This window comes from Hippocampus comes, unplaced genomic scaffold (assembly GCF_001891065.2).
Source record: "Hippocampus comes isolate QL1 unplaced genomic scaffold, H_comes_QL1_v1.1 scaffold22, whole genome shotgun sequence".
NCBI classification, from domain to species: Eukaryota; Metazoa; Chordata; class Actinopteri; order Syngnathiformes; family Syngnathidae; genus Hippocampus; species Hippocampus comes.
This window is the reverse complement of record NW_017806175.1, coordinates 3255402-3272395: the sequence shown is the minus strand read 5'-3', so window position 1 is coordinate 3272395 and position 16994 is coordinate 3255402. Positions and strand designations below refer to the sequence as shown.

General features: G+C 41.5%; 1 protein-coding gene across 7 annotated transcripts in view; it reads right to left on the bottom strand.

Moving 5' to 3' along the window:
• ap3d1 (adaptor related protein complex 3 subunit delta 1) overlaps positions 1-16626 on the bottom strand; it is a 27424-nt gene extending 10798 nt beyond the window's left edge. For 4 of the 7 annotated variants that reach the window (XM_019896738.1, XM_019896741.1, XM_019896739.1 and 1 more), the window contains exons 1-25: positions 16270-16626; positions 12526-12621; positions 11561-11641; positions 11375-11455; positions 10550-10657; positions 9990-10119; positions 9727-9866; positions 9454-9527; positions 9312-9361; positions 8566-8615; positions 8273-8321; positions 6512-6657; positions 5888-6036; positions 5572-5802; positions 5136-5367; positions 4868-5013; positions 4342-4483; positions 4162-4233; positions 3950-4025; positions 3001-3200; positions 1968-2041; positions 1712-1735; positions 780-936; positions 511-654; positions 111-164 (exon numbers count right to left, since the gene is read on the bottom strand). In XM_019896738.1, the coding sequence (XP_019752297.1) occupies positions 111-164; positions 511-654; positions 780-936; positions 1712-1735; positions 1968-2041; positions 3001-3200; positions 3950-4025; positions 4162-4233; positions 4342-4483; positions 4868-5013; positions 5136-5367; positions 5572-5802; positions 5888-6036; positions 6512-6657; positions 8273-8321; positions 8566-8615; positions 9312-9361; positions 9454-9527; positions 9727-9866; positions 9990-10119; positions 10550-10657; positions 11375-11455; positions 11561-11641; positions 12526-12621; positions 16270-16365 (2802 nt within the window). In that variant the 5' untranslated portion in view covers positions 16366-16626. The remainder of the gene's footprint in view (positions 1-110; positions 165-510; positions 655-779; positions 937-1711; positions 1736-1967; positions 2042-3000; positions 3201-3949; positions 4026-4161; positions 4234-4341; positions 4484-4867; positions 5014-5135; positions 5368-5571; positions 5803-5887; positions 6037-6511; positions 6658-8272; positions 8322-8565; positions 8616-9311; positions 9362-9453; positions 9528-9726; positions 9867-9989; positions 10120-10549; positions 10658-11374; positions 11456-11560; positions 11642-12525; positions 12622-16269) is intronic. The other 3 variants (XM_019896742.1, XM_019896744.1, XM_019896743.1) reach the window with 3 other exon arrangements.
• Between the last annotated feature and the right edge of the window lie 368 nt (positions 16627-16994).

The following is a 16994-nucleotide window of genomic DNA, read 5'->3' as shown; positions in this document are numbered from 1 at the left end:
TGGTTTATCAGGGGGTTTAAAAAAAAAAAAAAAAAAAATGGAATTATGAGAAGGGTGGATGAGTACAACTAAGCGATGAGGGGGGGGAGACAAGAGGGGTGCGACTCAACCTGGGCGTAAGAGGGCACTGGAGCCTTTGAGAGCCAGAAATCCAGATCTGAAACCTAGAAGAGCAAGGGAGGGAGAGGAGGGACAGGAGGGCGAGGAGTTGAGAGCGGGGAGGGCCAAACGCTCTGTAGCTTACTACCATTGATCATCACATAGGATACATCAAAGGATACTCTATTCTTTGTCTTTATTAATCCAATGATTTGCCTACACGCAAAGGAAACCACACTCTTGAATTTCTGAGCTCCCTGTAATTTGACATTATTGTGAATAATCACTCCGATTCCGAAATAACAGCTTATAAAGCCTTTCAAGGGGCCCCACAATACTTACGGAATGCTTCAGAAAAATGTAAAATAAAACACACGGTTGCTACCCGCTGTGTTTCTCAAAACGTCATACCTCAGGAGTTGTGGAAGTAGGAGGGGCCACCATCTCACTGGGTCCTTCAGATTGGACGATGGGCTCGTCTGACTGATGCCCGAGTAGATCCACCCCCTTTTCTTCATGTTTGTGTTTTTTCTTCTTCTTCTCTTCTTTGCTCTTCTGCCAAATGCAAATGAAAGATATGAATCATTGAAAACTTTTAAATGTGATGTCTTAGTCATGCTCGAGGCATATCGTGCGCTTATCCTGTTTGAAAGAAGGTGACATTTAAAAGCGAACCTTACCTTCCTGTCCCTCTCTTTGTCTTTCTTCTTCTCCTTCTTCTCTTTGATGCTCCTCTTGGCTTCCTGCAAGGTGCTTACGGCATCTCCGTCTGGGCTTTTCTGAACTTCTGTTGGACGGTGAGACCTGACTGGTAGCTTCTCGCTGTCTGCAAGAGGCCTGGATAAGACAATTGAATACATTACAACGCAAAAACACAATCCAGAAGTGCAACGACCATATTTAATAGACATAATGCAAACCGATTGTTCTGGCCTAGGCCTGACGTTAACTAAGTTTATACAACTCTTTTCATATGTATCAGAAGTGGATTTTTCTTTCAGCTCAAAGTCCATTGAAGACAGCCCAGCTACAGCTTGAACTATCACTCGTGAAAATGCGCATGCACTACTTGTTATCTCCGCCAACGCAGCGCTCACTCATTGGACTCGTAAGAGTTTGGCAGCATTCATAATCTATTGAGCGGCATTTGAGAAACCAGGGCAGTTTCCTACAAGCCCAATCAGGCAGATTATTTTAGATACTACTACAAGGGAACCAAAGCCTGAGAACGTCAGCAGCACCCTATTAGTAATTCAACGTGCAGTGTTTCTTATTTTAATACAATACAATACAATACATGCTGATTTATGTAGCGCTTTCACAATAGCGGCAGCTGTTTAAGGGGAATTTTCTCAAAAGTCACTATTGTGGGAAAACTCAAAGAAGTCATTCAGGGAATGATGCTGATTTTACCAGGCTTGAGAAGGGCACTTTGAATATCAATACCGAGTCAAATGTTACATTCAGTCAATACAGAAAAGGAAAAAAAATGCTGAGCACTAAAAATCAGTTAGAGAAGCAATGTTAGCAAGCCAGCTAATTGGAAACACAGCAAATGGGATAGAAGATGCATTTTGGAGCAGCAGGTCACATGGCTGGAGGTGCTACTCACCTGCGCCCCGCCATTTCCACCAAGCTGCCCGTGCAAAGTGGGCAGTAATGGGGTGTGTGTGTGCATAGAAGAGAGGAAGCAAAAAGTCAAGAGGGAGGAAGGCGGGGCAAAAAGGCCACGCACGTCACATCGGCGGTGAAGCTGTGACCGGGAATGCCCAAGACACACTAAAATGGATTTATTAGAACAGATTCATCTTCAATTGAAGATATTATTTAAGTTAAGCTATCTTTTGCCTCAGCAAATGTTGACTCACTTGTCCAGGTCGATGTCCAGGGCTTTGTGAGGGTCATTAGGATCTTTGTCATCCTCATCACTAGGTAAGGCATTCTGGAGGGAGATCAATCAATACAAGAAGGATTCAGTTGATGACTGAGAATTTTCCGCTCTGTCTTATAAATGATGCAGGTTGTAAATGCACAGTGAGTTCCCAGGTTACGACAGTCACCCAGTGAGCCAATTTGGTCACTATATTTAGTGACTTTTCTGACCACTTTACTCTTTTTTTTTCTTTTCAAAAAGCGACTAATCACTCTACAGCAAAGAAAGAGACAACATGAATGTACAATTGATCACAGAAGAAATCACACCAAACATTGCCCAGTTAGTTTTAATTTGTTTTTAAAGCAGGTTTTTCAGTTTCCATTTATATGTTGCGAAAGCACTACTGATTCATTAACATGTTGGAAACCTTTGACCTGAGGTAGGTGCTTCCGAGCAAAGATTAAGACTCGTCTTAAGTCTTAATATTTTGACGAAACTGAAAATTCTCAGCAAAAAAAACCCCCCAAAAAACAAAACCAACTATTATTTGTGATCTACTTTTCATACTCTTCCTTTTATGTAATTTTTTTTTCAACTTACCCTTACAATACCAATAAAAACAATAGGTGCTTGATTAAAAACAATAAATAAAAAATAAATTTCCAAAACATTCCAATTTGACTTCGGTAACGATGACATTTGGCTAACAAGTTGTTATTCATCAGTATTGCCGCACTAGTAGGCACTCTATAATGCTTAATGGCTCGCTGTACTTTGCACATTTGTATTTATGCCCTAAATGAATATTTTGTTCCAGGGGCTTTTTTTTTTTTTTGCTGTAGAACTATGAATGCACCAAGTACAGGAGATAAATTCCTTATGATTGAAGATATTTGGTGATTTTGATGAGTGAAAAAAATTAAAATGTGAGAATCTGAATTTTGTGAAAAAGCCCGACATCGCCACCCGTTGGAATGTTTGAAGCCTAAGACCCCCAGCTCAAAATCAAATAGTGACACTGTCACCTCTGGCATCTCCTCTGTGACGATGTCGACCATGTGCGCCGGCGTAATGTCTTCCTCGCTCTCCGGACCAGAGTCGTGTTTCTTTCCCCGTCCACTGCGCTTTTCTTTCTTTTTCTTTTTCTCCTTTTTTTTCTTGTCGGCTCTCTCCTTCTGCCGACGCTCCTCCTCCAGCTTTACGTACTGGTCGGACATAGGCAGGCCTGAAGCGAGGAGGAGGATTTGAAAGACATTATTTCATCCTCAAATACAAATGGGGAAGAAAAAAAGGATTCATTTGCAGATTATATCAAGCTTCTGATCATTGGAGGAAGGTAGTGCTGGGATGACATGATGAATTTATATGTCAGGATAATAGATTTATTTTTTTCATAATTGAAAGTATGTCCCCATCGGGGCTATAATTGATCGATTTAAAGCAGTTTTTTCGGCTTAAATTTTTTCAAACGTTTTGATTAGTTTTAGAATTAGTTTTATTTATTTTTTTAAAATAAAAAATAAAATAAAAAAGATAAAATGTGAATGAGATGTATGTGTGGCTTTTAACTTATTCTTGTGCCAAAACGTAACATTTTATTTAAAAAAAAATAATAATAAAGGGCTTCGCGCAGCTCCTCAGCAAGTATCAAGGCTCGGGTACAATTTCAGTATGATAAATCACTGTGTGAGTGGGTGAGTATCCAGCACGGCGATCCAACGTGGCAAGGTGGTGTGCAAAAGCAGTGTGGTGGTGAGAACATGGATAAATACCGGCAGCTAACACTGCAGACCTTTTTCAAATCAAAAAGATGACAAAAGTCCATCGTCATCCTTGACCAACACGCGCATGCACGCACACACTTCAACGTTCATGAAAAGTTCATACACAAGTGCAGTGTGTTTCTTGCAATAAACTTATTTTTCAATCAAAGTGCCCCTTTTTTGTTTTGATGATGAATATAGGACGTCCTACCTGGTACTTTAAGAGGCACACTCAGATCAATCTGAACAACTGGGATGTGCTCCACTCCAGGGGTGTCCTGGTACACCTGTTAGTAAAAAAGATAACTTTGTGATACCTATTAATCTATTTTATCTACTTGTAGACAGACACATAATCTAATAAGTCAACTGATACAAAGAGATACTGAAGAAACAAAATGACTGGGGAGGAAAAAAAAAGACCTTTTGCGAGGATGGCGAGGCCTTGATGTAAAATGGGTTGTTGGCTTGCTCTTGTTTCCTGGCTTCTCTTCTCTGTGCAGGTAAAAAAAAAGAAAAAAAAGTCACATGTACTTTGGTTATTTTATTGGTGGTGAAAGATCTATCGAATGAAGGTGCTTATTGAATAGTTGATGGTCGCACCCTCGCCAGCTCCTTCTCGTCCACCTCTGTGTGTCTGGGCCGGGAATGTTTGGGCTCCTCCTTTGTAAAAATAGCTTTGGGCTGCTCGTCCTCGGACTCGCTCTCAGATGGAGGCTCATTGATCCAGGCATCAAGATCCAGACTAAACGAATAAATAAAAACAATAAATCTGCCCTTGTTTTTGTCCACCAATCATGGAGAAAAAAGCTTTGCCATTTCAGCTAAATATGGCGCAAGCAGCGCTTCATGTTTTTTGATGATTCATGTCTCTACACATTGATCCTATACTAAAAATAAAAATTAAAAACGATATACTGTGACATAGTACGATTCATAAACTATGCACAAAACACAACATTAAATCAGATACACAACTTCAGGGTCACTCACGACACTTACTACAATTATATCCTGAGTATGCATCTGAGCACTCACACTAGTAAAAGGTACTGGACGTTTGGAGTCGAGTTGGCTCAAGCACAGCTGAAATGGACTAGTCCTCGTGTGAAAATGCTCTGATACTCACCCTTCAGGGATAGGCACTTTCTTTTGTGCCTTGGGAGCTACAGGATTGAGTTCTCCGGCAAACAGTGCAATGACTTCCTCCGCTACCTCGACTTCCTTCTGCTGCAGTTTCTGGATGTACTTTACCAGTTGCAGGATGCAAGATGCCTGTGGAGTGTAGTTAGCATAGGAGAACCATTTTTGGTTTGTTTTTTTGAATCGGAATCGTCATCAACAGGTCGCTATAAGAAGAACTTTCGATTTGAGAGACATTTCCACAGTCATTTTACCCTTTCCTGCACTTCCAGGTTGGCGCTCTGGACAAAAAGCGGCAGGCGGTCTATCATTAGCTGGCTGGTTTCTTGTGCAGTTGTGCCATCTGTGTTGTCCTTTTGGCTCTGTAGCACAGTGGCGAACAACTTGGCGGCGTTCTGCACGTACACGGCCTGGATGTGGCCCGGCAAAGTAGCCACCTTCGGCCGCAGCATGGCCTCTAGCGTCTGCAACGGGTTCTCCAGGTGTCTAAAGATGATGACTCAAGTTACTGTTTATATTCTAAATTTGTCACATAAGAATATTAGATTTTTTTTCTTTTTAGTGTGGCTCTAAGACTTTGTGTAATCCAGGGTTACATTTACGTGTTCCAAAAACAAACATAACACCATGCGGCAGTGTGTGAAACGTGATTTTTAACTTCAAGGCATGACAAAAGAGAACGCGACATACTCCGAGAACTCGCCGCAGATCCAGGCTGCTGCGTACAAAACTTCACATATGCCGTTTCTCTGCATGTTCCCGGTCAAAAGGTGAGCGTTGTCCAGCAGCGTGGCCATCTGGGCCACGGCGAACACCCGGATGGCCTTAACCCGGATAGCGACATCCAGCATCTGAGAGGCGATGAGGTGACCGTGCCTGGTGCCCTCTAATCGGGTCAGCTCCACAAGGATACTGATGTACCTGTCAAGGGCGCATGGGAGAAAAATACGGCTCGAAATCGTGTCAAAAATAGATTGTGTAGGCGACTGCGTTGAGGGAGACGAACCACTCAAAGTTGGTGATGTACTGGTAGTTGCTCTGGCTACAAATGTCAATGATCTTGGTGAGCAGTTCATCCCTGTATGTGGTTCCCTCCGCTTTATCCACATGTAGCATCAGTTTCTTCACAATTTCCATCAAGTTCTTTTTGGAGACCTGCAAAGGAATACAGAGTAGTAGGCTGTGCCCGAATCGTCGCTATGACGAATCAAGTAGTGAATTGGCCGCTGAAAATGAACGTTGAACCGAAATGTTACCATTCGAGTCAGAATGCGTCATCACATACTAACTAACCTCTCCTGAATTTATTTGCGATGAAGATTTTCTCACCCTTTAAGTAATGAATAAGTGGACAAACAGTGAAGTAACACATGTAGACAGACCAAAACAATACTCAGAGGCACACATTTATGTTCCATTATGAAAGACAATTAATGTTACTGCGGCTTACTGAGCATCTTTGAGTACATTGGTAGCACACACCAGAGAGAATGCGATATGGGAATGAAATGGATCGAGAGCATCTCCATTCCATTCAATGCCTTGAGATGATTTGAGTTATGGTCGTGGTCAAGGAACAAATTAAAACTTCTAAATCGATGTACCGCTGTATTGAAAAAGGAGCACATACCATGCCGTAGAGTAGATCCAAAGCTCTGAGACGGATGGACTCATCCTTGTCATCCAGACACTGCAGGATGAGGTCCTTGTGGCTCTGCACAGACTTAGGGTGGGTCTTCAGGATTTTGGACATGGCCAAAAGGCCCAGATATTTCACTGAAAGAACATATTCGCACATAAACACTTGCTGAGTCAACTGAGTAGACAGAATACTGCCATACCCTGTTTCGAAATGTACCACTATCGATGCCTGAGTTATTTCAATGCTAAGATCGCATTCATATTATCGACCGGTAATACGGTTAGCTGTAGCTATAGTTATCTATGTGATAGTTATATCTTAATATCCCGAAGGAAAAGATTATTAAAACACAAAGATCAATGGAAAGGACGCACAAACACGTATACACATGCAAGACAAAACACACATTTGGCCATGTGAAACCTGCCGAGTCACGAAATTGTGGTGTTCTCACTAGCAGAGACAAAGGCCTCTCACATTCTAATCAATAAGCGTGGCGGTAATTTTGGCTGCAGTGAATACATTACAGCCATGATGAGTGCGGCCTCCGTGCGGCTGCATATGACTCCGACCACGTCAAAAGTACCTTGGACTGTGAAAGAGATGGCGAAAACAGTGACAAAAAGCTTTGTGTAATTCAGTTTAAATTGGGAGAAGACACAACTTTACCACAAACTCTCAAGACCAGCGATTCCCAACCAATTCAATTCTGCGTCTATTCTCATTCACTGTATTCTTTTAACTGCGGAAATAGGTCACTCTTTTATCTAGTTTTTAGCTTTGAATCTTTAGCGGTAATTCCAAGGCACAGATAAATAAACATCTTCAAGCACAGTTTCACAATCTACTCTATTCACACCAGGAGTTTCGGGTTGGACTGATTGGATATTTGATCCCAGGAATTACACCCTCTGAAATGAGTTTTCTGATGTACCATATTCCCGCAAATAGCGGCCAGAGATGGGATGGGGTGAGGTGAGGTCTGAATTTATTCAAATTTATTGTTGGGAAAATATTAAAATGGGCCATTCATTTATTTTCTACAGCGCTTATCATACATGTTACGGGTGAGGTGGAGCCTGTACCAGCTGAGTTTGAGTGAGGTAGGCTACATGCTGGACTGGTCACCATAAATAAACAAGGATTGACAGTCACATTCATATGTGTGGACAAATTACCGTCTTCAGTTTTGGTGAGCAACTGAGTTCAAACCGACTCAAAAGTTAACTGTGGACGTGAATATGAAGGAGGCAATTAACTTGCATTAACACGGCGCATCCATACTGGTCCAAATTAGAGGACACGTATTTGAGGAAATATGGTACAAAAAGCAACAAATTGGAGGTGTAAATGGTAAGACTGTTGAGTACCACAAAGAAGAGGTTCTTTTTGAAGACAACTCAGCGGTTTGTGAGGATCACCCAGTGCAGCCCACACCATCAGTTAACAATCTACTCTAGACACAACTATCTCTAAGTGGGGGTCGGTCCAGATAACTCGAATGGTTCCGCAATGTGAGGAAAGGAGTACATGTCGTCCTATGATGAATGTCAACAAGCCCCTTTTCTGCAGGGTGAATGCGATTCAAATCAATACGAGTAAAAAAAGGTGATGCAGTTCGAGTTATCGAGACTCGGGTGGAGGCTCTGTGGAATCCTCTAAAAAGGGCCGGGGGGGCTGGACTTGTGGAGTGAGAAACACGCAGACAATGAGAAAATGACACACTGCAGGCATTGACAGAGGGCTCACAGTTCTGGTCAGAGTCTTCAATCAGGATTCGCAGTTTCTGTACACAGAGCTGGAAGACAGAGAGAAAGTGTGATGCCAAAATAGAGACGCAATGATAAACAGACACTTTCAAGGTAAACAATAACAGGACAAACCGAATAGTGAACAGATAAATGTGAGTTGACTTAAAAACTGTTGTGACTGAGGAAGGAGGGGGAGGAGGGGAAAAAACAGTCAAATCATGCACTGTGCATAAACTGGACTGGAAAGGGAGCACGTGACAAGTGCGAAGGCAGTGGACCTAAGAAGCGTACCTGGATACTAGCACTGTGGTTGGGCATTCCAGAGGACAAGGAAATTAACACTGCAAAACAAAACGGAGCGGCAATCAGACTTTCTGGATACGTTAAGACTGTGAAAGTAAGGCGTAATGGCCTTTTTTAATTGAAAATCAATGGCATTTAAATTGGGGTAAGGTACATTTTAATTAATAAACAAAAGTGATTTCGAGCGTCAAACAAGAGCCTTCTGTTTTATATATGCATTATAAGTACTGACCTGCAATAACTGTGTTCACACACTCGTACAGCAAAGACATGGCAGATGTACTGCAAATTCGAAGAAGAGCACAGATTATAAATATGCGAGTGACCATTTTAGGCTACGTTACAATCGAGGGGAGCATTTGGGTTGATCTCACCTGTGAATTAGGTTTGTGAGAGGTTCAATCAGCTTTTTTCCCAAGCGGGGCTCCAGAGGAGTGAGCGCACCGAACTGTAAACGCAGAGCCAATCAGAGTCACACATACAGATGTAAAAAGTGCTGTGTATGGCAAAGGCAGCAAGAGGAGCAACAGGAGTAGGTCACAATGGTCAAAGTTGTCAGCCCAGATGTTATGTAGCACGAGTTTCAGGGCAGTCAGTGGATGCGTAATGGCCTTTTTTAATTGAAAATCAATGGCATTTAAATTGGGGTAAGGTACATTTTAATTAATAAACAAAAGTGATTTCGAGCGTCAAACAAGAGCCTTCTGTTTTATATATGCATTATAAGTACTGACCTGCAATAACTGTGTTCACACACTCGTACAGCAAAGACATGGCAGATGTACTGCAAATTCGAAGAAGAGCACAGATTATAAATATGCGAGTGACCATTTTAGGCTACGTTACAATCGAGGGGAGCATTTGGGTTGATCTCACCTGTGAATTAGGTTTGTGAGAGGTTCAATCAGCTTTTTTCCCAAGCGGGGCTCCAGAGGAGTGAGCGCACCGAACTGTAAACGCAGAGCCAATCAGAGTCACACATACAGATGTAAAAAGTGCTGTGTATGGCAAAGGCAGCAAGAGGAGCAACAGGAGTAGGTCACAATGGTCAAAGTTGTCAGCCCAGATGTTATGTAGCACGAGTTTCAGGGCAGTCAGTGGATTGTGTGTGTGTGTGTGTGTTCGGAGATCTGCGTCCTGTTGACTCACCAATTTAATAATCTTAATAAGGACCCAGTTGTTAGTGGAGGAGGTCATGAGCTTGAAGAAGAGCGGTGCCAGAGAAAGGTAGTTTTTGGGATTCCTACGCGCCAGCTCACAGATCACGTTGACCGCGGCCGACTGCACGCCTAGAATCAGTGATAGACCCTCCTTTAAATCGCTGTTATGGCCGCCACAAAAGATTTAACGCTATGTAATGACTTTCTCTAGGGCTCTTCATGACAACCGGAGAAGCTAGAATATAGTGGTACCTGGATCTGGGTCTTCAAGTTTCTCCTTGAGCCTGGGGAAAGCAGGACGGAGGGACTCCGGGTACTTGAGAAACACCTTGTACATGATCAGCACTGCTTTCTTCCTGATGTAGGGTTTCGTATGAGACATCTAGAGCGGAGGAAATGACGACCAAAATAAGTCACACTTCCACTGTAGGGGTGTGTCAGTAGATGGCGGTCGATACGCCGGCTACGGAAAGAGTATATTAAGGTATGACATATGTACAAGATGAATACAACACAGACGAGCACGCACAAGATGATTGGTCCTTGCCTGGTAATTATGTGCCACCTTGCACAAAAGAAATAAAAAGACAACATGTTGCGGTAAATTGCAGAACTCCTAAACATCATTTTAACGCTTTATCTTATATCTTCAATTGTCACATGCAAGTGACAATTCTCGACCAATCAACAGAGAGCAGTGTGTTTCGCTTCATCTTACATATGCAAATGAAATAGCACTGAAAAGTGCAACAGAACAGAATGAAGACGAAAAAAAAAAAACGACGTCGTGCGTTGTGATCTTTGTGGCTCACCAGTGTCATGATGTCGTTGGCCAGGTCGCGAGCCAGATCGGGGGTAACGAAGCAAGACAGGCCTGTGAGGGCAACGCCTGTGTCGTACTGATTGGGACTGCTGAGGTCCTGCGTGGACAAGAGCAATATTGTTGATCGGTGATTGTCAAATTAGACATCCGCAAGATCCAACTTGGGCGTCTTCAAGCTAATTTGCAATTGATGATTACATTGTATCATTTTAATGAAGTGCATACCGAAATAAAAAGATCCAGTACACTAATAAAACAAACGTAGAGGTACTTAACCGGTACTGTTAGAAGATCTGACATGGTAGTGATGCATCACATAAATCTGACATATCTGATACTTTTTCTATGTTGAATTCATTTCATTTCATGAAATTGTGACAAAAGCATCTCCATGCATCTGTGGCAGTTTGATTGTCATTTGTTTTTCAACGTTATTTTGTGTCATTAACATTTGCTCGCGTTTATTTATATTTACGCAAGCAGTGTTTTGTGCAATAGGATTTATTCTATTGGTGTTGCGAGGACCTGCTGTTACTCAATCGTGTCAAAATTGAGTGAGCGCTGTCAATCTCAAAATTGTTTGGGTATTTGAACAAGACGTGATCAAACAAAAACACATTGTCATCACGAGTGCCAGAAGGAATGACAATGTTAAGTATTGGTACACACTGTCAGAAAATATGCAAAGTAAAAGTACAAAATGTTCCCCTGGAAGGGGAACCACGACCCCAAACGTTTTGACAACCCCCGCTGTGGGCACACGGCATTGCGCAGTGACGACGAGGCAAGCACGAAAGCAGCGCAGGCCGCTTACCTTTCGAATCTGATTCGTGGTTAGCATGATGACATCAGTGCTCTCGTGAAAGCATTGCGAGGCTGCCAAGTAGCCGATCCTCTGCGCAGGGAGCAGAATAGCACTTAGGACGTTGCGCTGCCGCGCTTCACCGACTCGTCAGTACGAGGGGCGATCATCGCAAACAGACACGCCGCCGCTTTTTACCTTGTAAGTGAACTTGGAGGAGCTCATGACTTCGACGATGTTGAATGCGGCCCAGCTGACGTCATAGCCCAGCATCTGAAGCTGTTTCGCAGAGAAGGGAGGTTTCATTATTCATATCTAATATGACAGGGGGGAACGTCCACGGTCGATGTTGCATGAAATAAAACACACACACACGCACTTTGCCCAACATAATCATAATCTAAGCAGGAACAAATCTAATTAAAAATAGCAAAATTTAGCTGAGCTTGATTTACGAGATACTTTTTTCTTTGCTGTTTGTTTGTCACATGAAAATACATGTCTAATATTACCTCAAATTTATGTACTTCAGGGACACCTTATGGAAGGAACCCATTTAAATAACACGAATATCAAGAACCAAAAAGAACCAACAAAAATGTACTACTTTCATTCTATTTTTTTTTTAAAAGCTAAATTTCATCTAATGGATTGTACCATGTAAACAAACACTGTCATGAAAAACTCATGAGCAAAAAAACGCACAACAGTAAAAGACAACTTTACTCATTTGCGTAGACTTCTGTAATGAAAGCTATTTAAATGTTCTCAAAATAATGCAATCTTTTATTCCGCCAATTAACCTTGAAAAAAAAATCACTTGGTAATTTCAGTTGTAAAATTGAGGAAATAAATCAAAACTAGAGCTTCAGGGTCTCCACATCACAAGTGAAAAGAAAAAAAAAACCAGCACAAATGAAGGTGGAACCTCTTTGGAGAATCTCAGTTCACCAACAATTTTTTTTTCCCAAAGCAACTTTGCTTTGGTTCACAAAACTCCTTCCTGACATCCCAACGGCTCACTCACTTTCACTCAAACATCTTAAACAGCTAGGATCTCAAATCACGTCAATCACGGTTGTAATGGTGAAAGTGAAGCAGTCAGAAAAATACATTTTCAAGTCAATTACAGACTCGTGACTACTTCACCAAAGTATACTTACGTAGGTGAGCTTGCAAACGGCATTGGCTTTGACGGCGATGTTGTCCTGCTTGAGCTCCTGTTTGATCTCATCAATGCAAGTGGAGATGTACTTGGCCTGAGGGCAGACCAAAAGGGCAGGCGGGAAAAGCAGACACCAGATCAGATTAGGTGGAATGATGTAGTTTTTGCCACGGGGCTAACGAGAGCAAATCAGACCACAATTTTAATGTTTAATTTGTCCTCTAAAGCAGGTATACATAACGTATTTATTGAACCACATTCACTTTTTTTTTTTTTTTTTTGCACCTGATCATCAGCAAAAACCAGATTAGCAGGGTTTCTAAAGAATGATCCTGAGAGATTATATCATTGTGTGGGGTGTCTTGAGAGTGAATTTTTTTCTTCCTGATTTGTTCGGGAAATGGCGAGGGCTGACAATTGGAAAGGTTAAATCGATTTGAGATTTGGAACAGCAAACGCAACTGGTGTGGATTAAAATAAGATATTTGTTGGAGAGAGGGCTTTATTTGATTCTTTGTGCGTTTTACACTACTAACACGTTGACACAAATACTGATACATCAATTAAAACAAATACTGTATATTCCAACATGCTGTTTTTCATTAAAACAGGTACTGTATTTATATATATATTTTTTGGCCATTTACCGGAGTGCTACCCATCACTCTTTGACAATTAATTCAAGGTAACATTCAAATATTACTATAAAACTGTCTTGAAATGAACATTCACAACCAGCTATGAGAGTTGCCGTGTCTATAGTTGCGGAAATAAATCAAACAAAAACCATAAACTGAAAATAGAGAAACTTTAGACTCAATAGGAAGCAAAACTAGCATGCTAGCATCAGTTCGTTTCCGACATTACGTCACAAAACGGAGAAGAGCAGAGAAGTAGCTACCATTTTTTTCCATTTCGGAGCAGATTGAATGGAGAAAAAGTTGAATACCCAAATATTTCAAAGTCATACATTTTAGAGCTGCAATTTCAAGATGGTGATATTCTCACAGTTAACATGTCATAAGAATCTGTTACTGGCTCATGCCTATTTAATACTGTACATCAATATCCAACAAAAAGCAAGCATTTCCACATTTTGATTTGTTTTTTTTGCCTAAAACAAACAAAAAAGTATAAGTGTGCCTCGACCAAAACAGTAATTGCAGCGGATTGGCTATTCACCACCTCCCCCACATTCACTTAAATAAATACAGCAAGGAAACGCACTAGCCGGAGCCTCGCAATTAAAAAGTGACACCACTGGCCCAACATTCCATCTACATTCGGTGGGAGAAGCCCAAGCGAGAGCAGCCAATAACAAATACTCAAAGCTCCGAAGAGAGTGAGAGTGGGTGCTGGTCATGTGTGTGCAGTCATGAGACAGCACAGTGACAGGGGAAGGCGTGTATGTGAGTGCGTGTTGTTTCAACACACACACACACACACACACACACACACACACACACACACACACACACACACACACACCGACAAAACTATCAGCAGACCTACACCATGCTTCCACGTCCCCCACCGCTATAATAGTCCATTCAGAACCAATTGAAATCAGTGAAATAGCTGTCACACTTGACCAAACGAAAAATGACTTTCAATTGTCCTAAAAATGTATGACGGGAATGAATGAACATAGCAAAAAAAGTTGTAAGCTATACACACACAGCTAATACCTCTGGCGTACTCATTTTCGTGTATTCCCCTAATACTGCACAATTAAAATTGTGTTTACATAACATGTTTTGATTATAGGGGACATTTTTCCCCAAGAAGCATTGTTGTAAAATGAATTGGTGTCCTCGAATGTTGATTTTGGAGGTTGTCCGACTACACAGCTGTCTCAGTCCTCAAGTGATACAATCCTGATTCAAACGATCGGGATCATTATCAGGCTCGCTGAAGAGCTGATCAGTTGAATCAGGTCTTTTGGAGGGGGGAAACATCTAAAACATGCAGGATAGTGACCCTTGAGGAGCAGTGTGACACCTGTGCCCGACTATCGGAGGAACTTTGAGATGCCTTCACACATACAGTATACGCAAGCATTAATAATTTAACAATCTGTTGGCTGGGCAACCATCACCTTATCTGGACCCTGCAAGGTTGGGTTACCATTGACAAAAAAAATATAAAACAAAACAGATGAGCACCGGCCGGATCGCAACGTCAAGCGCTGGTGAGCTGACACAAAACACAGCAACGATAGCCACTTCTCTTCAGACAAACGAGGACATTTTCGAGCTGCTCTTGTGAGATTCTGAAAACACTCAAAATTTCACACCTGACCCAAAACTGTATGTGTATGTACACAACCTTGGATGAGAGTTTGTCAAGAGTCCAAATCGACAAGGTCAAACACAGCCTAGGTGACAGGCAAATAGTAGATATTCTTGTTGATATTCGAGTAGGCTAGTCTTGTCAACGCCAGTCTTTCCAGCATTAGCTTCTGACAATGTTATATTACTGTTCAGCTAGGTTGTCGACATGTCGGTGAAAGATATTGGCGCTTGGTGATGTCATTACCCACACCACTGCGTTCATTGATGAGTGACAAGAAATGTTGCGATTCTGATTCTGTTCATGATACTGCTTCCTTTGTCAATTAATTTTTTATTGGATGAGGGAATAAAGTCATTCAAATCGTTAGCCCAAGAAATTTTGGACTTACCATCACAATCTTAATAACTGCGTAACGTGCTACCTATTTTTTTTTCTTTTTGTCTTCATGTGAAAGCACTGCATGGTATAAAAAAAGGGTTGGTGACCGCTGCACTGTGCTTGAAAAATCTCAAGTCATTCAAGCCCTAAAGGAAGAAACCCCCTCGCAAATTTGCTTGTCACACACGTGCGAGAAGGTGAAAAATTACTTGCACTATGTAAAATTTTAGGAGCAAAATGTTACAATTTACCCGACTGCATAGGGTGAATAAGTCACCTGTAAAAAAAATAAAATAAAAATACTGAACACATTACATTAATAATTAACAATGATATAATATGGTGTATCTGTTCAACTGAGAATGTAGGCAATTTTAGCAAAGGTGGACAGATGATGAGGTGACGAAAGATAAGAAAAATCATATTACAAAAATGTCATCAGCCATTATTTCAGCAAGATAACCATATCCACTTTTTGTGATGTTTTTATTGGGTGGTGTACAGTGAGACACTTCCTAATCTGTGACTAGGCTCATGTTGAAACACTGATTGAGGGTCCTTTTCGTCCACACGACTCTTTTTTTTTTTCTTGTGCTACATACTGCACATACTGGGATGGTTAAAATTAGTCAGTATAAGACCAAAACAAAACAGGATACGAATGCTATTATTCCTATTAACTAACCATAATCATCCTTCTTGGAGCTAGCTGTACAATAGCTAGCTAACTTTACCACTCCAATCATTAAGCCTTAATTTGATTTGTTTTTTTTTTGTTTTGTTAAAACGAGCGCCCTGAGGATAAACGTTTCGGGTTGCGAAATATTCCTATTCTTATGCAACAAATATTCTGCTAGAAGCAGAAGCTCTTGTTTGGTGAATGAGGGAGCTAAGAGGCTAATATGACAGTTAGCGGTGACGCTAGCATTTTAGCCAGGCTGCTTTTTGATGTTAATTCAGCTGACACGAGTCGCCAAACGTAACGGTCATTATCGCAGGGAAGGTGAGGGGGTGTGACGTGAGGTTGTAACGCGGGTAACGTTTTTTTTTTTTGTTTCGTTTCTGTTACCTCATCATCCTTGTGGTTCCTGATGCCACGTACTAAATCTTGAAGGTTTTTATCGAACATCCGATCGATGCTCCCTTTGACAATCTTCAAAGCCATGCTCGGTTCTTGACGGCGGTGTCACTGGTACCGGTGGGTGTCGACCGAGCCTAGAGAGGGTATCTCATCCACCCGGGGGTTGTTGCTGCTGCTGCTGCTGCCGCTGCCGCCGGGGTTGTTTCCGTGAGTCCCGGGTTGGGGAGGGGGGCGAGGGAGTTGCTGGAAGGCCGGAGAGAGACGCAGCGTCCTGGGTTTCTGCGTGCGCACAGACGCCTGGCTGGCAGTGGCTCAATGGAGGAAAAGGCTGACAAAATGGCGTCTGCAAGTCAGCTGACTGGAGTATTATGCGAGATGTGGGAATTAAAGGTCTACGCACACACACAAAACAAAATCGATCTCGTGCACAGGTGGGCAAACTTTTGTGTTCAAGGGAGCCGCGTTTGATTTTTTTTTTTGTTATTTTTTTTTAAGCACGACAGACCAAAGGTAGGGGACAAATATGTAATTGTTTTATTTGAATAAGTTATTAAGATTATAAAGTAATAAAATACAAAAATAAAATGAATATGCCATTTATTTATTGTATTATTTTACTACATATGAAATAATTTTCTTTTACCATTAATAAATCACGCTAATTTTTGTGGTTATTTTATATTTCATTGAATTATAATCAACCAATTATTTTG